General features: G+C 40.5%; 1 protein-coding gene across 5 annotated transcripts in view; it reads left to right on the top strand.

The window, feature by feature from the left end:
* Positions 1–5,444, top strand: part of ASCC1 (activating signal cointegrator 1 complex subunit 1) — a 124,827-nt gene that overhangs the window by 17,672 nt on the left and 101,711 nt on the right. For all 5 annotated transcript variants that reach the window (XM_019625483.1, XM_019625509.1, XM_019625500.1 and 2 more), the window contains exon 5: positions 2,750–2,928. In XM_019625483.1, the coding sequence (XP_019481028.1) occupies positions 2,750–2,928 (179 nt within the window). The remainder of the gene's footprint in view (positions 1–2,749; positions 2,929–5,444) is intronic.

Below are 5,444 nucleotides of genomic sequence, written 5' to 3'. Positions count from 1 at the left end.
GTCCTTTTGTTCTTTAGTCTAGTTGTGGAGGATGTCGCTTCACTGGCCCATGTTGGTATGATTATTGCGCTTTTCCCGGGTGAGGCAGATCGGTCGCCGGCCACTGGACGGCCGCTCATGGCGGCCCTTGGCACCTCACGCCGGCTCTCAGTTACTCACGGTAGCTTACAGCAGCCCACTGCGGCTTCACTGCAGCCTACGCCGTTGCCGGCAACTCATGGCAGCCCAGCTCCAGGTCGAGCTGTCGTTCACTATCTTAGCTGTAGAGGGCGCAGCATCACTGGCCCTAATGTGGGATTCGAACCGGTGCCCTGCTGCTCAGAGCTGGCTTCTCAAGCCAACTCTTAACCAACATGCCACTCGGCCGGCCCTGTTTAATTTTCTAAGAAAACTGTTAGGCCTTTTTCTAGAGCGGTTGTGCCTTTTCTACCACAAATGATGATAAGAGAGTTTAGCTTGCTCCACATTCTTGCCAACATTTGATGGTGTCTGTCTAATTTGATTTTGGCAATCTGGTAGGCATACTGTGATATCTCATGGTTTTAATTTACAGTAGTTCTCCCTTCTCTGCAGGGGATACCTTCCAAGACCCCTTGTGGATGACTGAAATCATAGATAATACCGAACCCTATATATACTATGTGTTTTCCTATACACACATACACTTTACAGCTTCTCTTTGGTATATCCGAGTTGCCAGCATCATTACTCATGTGCTTTGGGGTCATTATTAAGTAAAATTAAAGAGTTACTTGAACATAAACACAGAGATTGTGTATCAGTTGATCTGATAACCGAGAAGGTTACTCAGTGTATATAGTGTGGGTACACTGGACAAAGGGATGGTGCATGATCCAGGTGAGACGAAGCTGGATAGTGCGAGATTTCATCACGCTACTCAGTGTGGAGAGAAAACATGACATCTGCCATTTTGAGTGCAGTTTTCTCTTGGTTGGGGATTTGTTTTGTTGTAGTTTCTGGAGTTTTCCGAAAGCTGCTTTGGTTCATATGTTGTTTATTTGGTGTTTTCATAGAGGAGTGAGAGCCCGGATCTTCTGTCTGTCATCATGCTGATGTTGCTTCATGTTTGGATAAATTTCAGACATTATTTTCTCAAATATCTTGTCTCTCCCCTTTTTTCCTTCTGCTTCTGGAACTCTAATATACATATATTAGATCAGTTGATATCAGTGTATAGGTTACTGAAGCTCCGTTCATTTATTTTTCAGACTTCATTTCTCTCCCTGCATCAGTTTGGATAGTTTCTGTAGCTATGACTTCAAGTTCACTGATTTTTGTTTTAAGTTTCTAATCTGTTGTTAATGCCATCCAATGGAATTTTCATTTTTGCTCTTAATATCTCTTGAAGTTCTATTTGTTTCTTTTTTTATATCATCCTTTTCTCTTAATATCTACATGATTTCCTTAAAATAGTTGAGCTTATTTGTTATAGTAATTTAAAAGTCATTGTCTGCTAATTCCATTATTACGGCAGCATTCTAGATCTGTTTCTGTTGACCAATTTTTTTTACCTGCTGATGGATCTCACTTTTTTTTTTTTTTTTTAGCTGAGCCATCCTGCCACCAGTTGGCAGCTCAGCTCAGGCCGGGAATCGAACTGGCGACCCTGTTGCTCAGAGCTCGCACTCTTTTTTTTTTTTTTTTTTNCAGGGGCTGCAGCCTACGCTGTCGCCGGCAACTCACGGCAGCCCAGCTCCAGGTTGAGCTGTTGTTCAGCATCTTAGCTGTAGAGGGCAGTGTCATTGGCCCTCATATGTGGCATCTGAACCGGGGTCCTCTGACGTCCCAAGCCAGCTCTTAACCAATGTGCCACTTGGCTGGCCCACAAGTTTTTTGTTTTTGAACACCTGATTTTACTTATTTTGGGTTTCTATCTAGGAGTGAAATTGCTGGGTCATATGGTAATTCTCTGTTTTTTTTTTTCTTTTTTAAAGATTTTATTGGGAAATTGGGGTAGGGGAACAGCATTGGGGAATCAGGGAAGGGGAACAGACAAGTTGCTGTCCTTTGGTTCTTCAGTCTGTTTGTGGAGGACGACGGTTCACTGGCCCATGTTGGTATTATGATCAAATGCGCTCTTCCCGGCTGAGGCAGATCGGTCGCTGGCCGTTGGACGGCTGCTCACGGCAGCTCATGTCAGCTGCCAGCTGCTCACACTGGCTGCCAGCCACTCATGGCAGTCCCCTGCAGCCCACTGCAGCCTACGCCATCGCCGGCCACTCACGGCAACCCAGCTTCAGGTTGAGCTGTTGTTCACCATCTTAGCTGAAGAGGGCACAGCGCCACTGGCCCATGTGGGAGCTGAAACGGCAGCCCTGCTGCTCACAGCTCGTGCTCCCAAGCCAACTCTTAACAAACTGAGCCACTCGGCCTGCCCCTGGTAATCCTCTTTTTAACATTTTAAGGACTGCCAAACTTTTTCATAGAAGCTGCACCAGTTTACATTCCCACCAACAAGGTGTGAGTGTTTGCTTTGTAGCTTTTGAACTGATTTTTATACTTTATCAACTGGTCTTAAAGATATTCTGTTTTTAGACCTCATTCTGCTTAGGTTGAATTCATTAGTCACTTTCTTACCCTTGGTACTATCCCTGTTCAGAATTATATGCATGTTTAGGCTTCTATAACTTCCTACACATGACAGTATCAAAAGGTCACCTATCTTAAATCATCTGATGGTCCTTTAGCATGTTAACCACCACGCCCCCCCTTTTTTTTTTGCTTGCAGTAATCAGTGGCCAGCATCGAAGTGGTGTAATTTCAGCCAGAACTCGGATTGATGTTCTTTTGCTCACTTTTAGAAGAAAGCAGCCCTTCACTCACTTCCTTGCCTTTTTCCTCAATGAAGTTGAAGTTCAGGAACGATTCCTGAAGTTCCAGGAGGAAGTATTGGAGAAGTGCTCCAAGGTAAGCAGCAAACAAAACGAAACAAAAAAAGAAAAGAAGAAAATAAAGAGTACAAACATGGTTCATAATTCAAGCAGTAGATACAGATCTCTTCTCCCACCAAAAAACCTATTTCTGATGATTTCATTTAATTCTGAACTGAAAAAATGTAGAGACATATCAGCAGCATAAGTCTCTATATAATACTGAAACATATTAAAAAATTTTAAGACACAAAAGAATCATCCTAATGTACACAGTGTTCTGTACCTCGTGGGTGGCAGTGTTAACAAGATGTCATCATCTATAGATTTTCTGCCTCTGGCAGTCATGGCTGATTTGGGGTTAGTAACAAAAAGAAATTTGCATATAGAATTGTCATACTTAGGTAACAGTGAAATGCTTATGACCAGGATAATAGATAATCTAGATTAGAAAACAAGTTTTAAAACTGCTTTTGGATATAAGTTTAGGTTATTTAAATAAATATTTATTGATTTTTTTGAAAAATGTATGAAAGTAATATACATTTATTATAGAAAATTTAGAAAAAGATTAATAAAAAGCTACCCATAATTTCATCACTGAGATAATATTGTGGCATTTTCTGTGTGTGTACACACACATACATTTAGAAAATAAAATGTGTTTTGTGTATGGGTTTATACCCTATTTTCTTTGAAATTTAGCACTATACCATATTGTTTTGTCATTGAACAAAAATCTAAATCTTTTACCTTTGCTTTGGAGACCAGGAAGGAAATTATATCAGTGATGGCTAAAATAACATAACTTGATTTCAATAACTGTTCACATGGCTTGGTTTTCAATGGCTGCTTACTATTCTGTTATATGGATATATAATTATTTAACCTTTATTTCTGTTTTTTCATTATTGTAAATAATGATGTTATGAGTATTCTTCTGCACTAGTCTAGTTAATTATTATTATTTTTTAAAGATTTTATTGGGGAATTGGGGAAGGGGAATAGTATTGGGGAATTGGGGAAGGGGAACAGCCAAGTTGTCCTTCAGTCTTAGTTGTGGAGGGCGCAGCTAGCTCAGCTCCAAGTCTAGTCGTCATCCGGCTGCCTGTTGGCAGCTCGCTGCTCAGCTCAAGGTGCCGTGTCCAATCTTAGTTGCAGGTGGGCGTAGCCCACTATCCCATGATGGAATTGAACCGGAAACCTTGTTGCTAAGAGCCCACGCTCTAACCACTGAGCCATCCAGCTGCCCATCGGCAGCTCAGGGCAGGTCAGCTCAAGGTGCCGTGTTCAGTCTTAGTTGCGGGTGGGCGTAGCCCACCACCCCCTGCGGGAGTTGAACCGGAAACCTTGTTGTTAGGAGCATGTGCTCTCACCAGCTGAGCCATCCTGCCACTTGTTGGTAGCTCAGTGCCAGCTCAGCTCGGGCGCAGCTCACTGGCCCATGTGGTAATTGAACCGGCGACCCTGTTGCTCAGAGCTTGAGCTCTTAACCAACTGAGCAACTTGGCTGGCCCTAGTTAATTTCTTACTTAGAAAATTTCTAGAAGTGGGAAAGAAGTATGTGTGTGTTGGAGTTTTTTGGTATGTATATCCAAATTACCTTCAGGAAATATTACAGCACTTAATACTTCTAACTATAGTTTGCTTAAGGTTTCTTTTCCCACCCTTGCCAATACTGGGTCTTGTCATTCTTTTAAGTTTTTTGTTTTTGTAACTCAATTGATAAAAATTATTAGCTCATTGCTTTACGGTTCATTTATTTGATTATTGGGGGGATAAAACTTTTTCATATGTTTAACTTTTGTTCATGTCTTGGCCTGTTTTTCTCTGAGTGTTCATTTTTTAATTTATTTGTAAGAGCATATATATTAAGAAGATCAGTATTTCTTTATAATTTACATTTAGCTTTTTAATATATTTTGATATATAGAAAGATGTAAGAGTAACTTCTTTTTAACCCCTATTTAATTAACCATTTATCCCCAGAAGAAATTAAAATTTTTTCTTTTACCTTAAAAATTATCATACGGTAAAATGGACTTTTTTTGGGTGTACATTTCTATGACTTTCAACATACATTTAGATTTGTGTAGCCACCTACCACAGTCAGGATACAGAATAGTTCTACCACCCCTGAAACGTCCTCATCTGTCCTTTTATAGTTACCTCTTCCCCACCCCAAATGCTGGCAATCACTGATCTTATCTTGGTTACTGTAGTTTTGTCTGTCTGTGAATGTCACATAAATGGGACCATACAGTGTGTAACTTTTTGAGACTGGCTTTTTTCACTCAGCATAATGCCTTTGAGTTTCATCCGAAGTTGTTGTGCTTATCAGTAGTTTGTTCCTTTCTATTGCTGAGTAGTATATTCCACTGTATGGATGCACAGAGTTTGTTTATCCACTTACTGGAGGACACTTAGGTTGTTTCCAGTTTTTGGAATTATGAATAGAACTGCTACAAACATTTGTGTACAGATTTTTATGTAAACATAATTTTTTTTTTTTTTACAGATTTTATTGGGGAATTGGGGGAGGGGAACAGTGTT

The sequence above is a fragment of the Hipposideros armiger genome, unplaced genomic scaffold, assembly GCF_001890085.2.
Source record: "Hipposideros armiger isolate ML-2016 unplaced genomic scaffold, ASM189008v1 scaffold_15, whole genome shotgun sequence".
Taxonomy (NCBI): domain Eukaryota; kingdom Metazoa; phylum Chordata; class Mammalia; order Chiroptera; family Hipposideridae; genus Hipposideros; species Hipposideros armiger.
The sequence above is the reverse complement of the archived record's forward strand: the minus strand, read 5'-3'. Positions and strand labels throughout refer to the sequence as shown.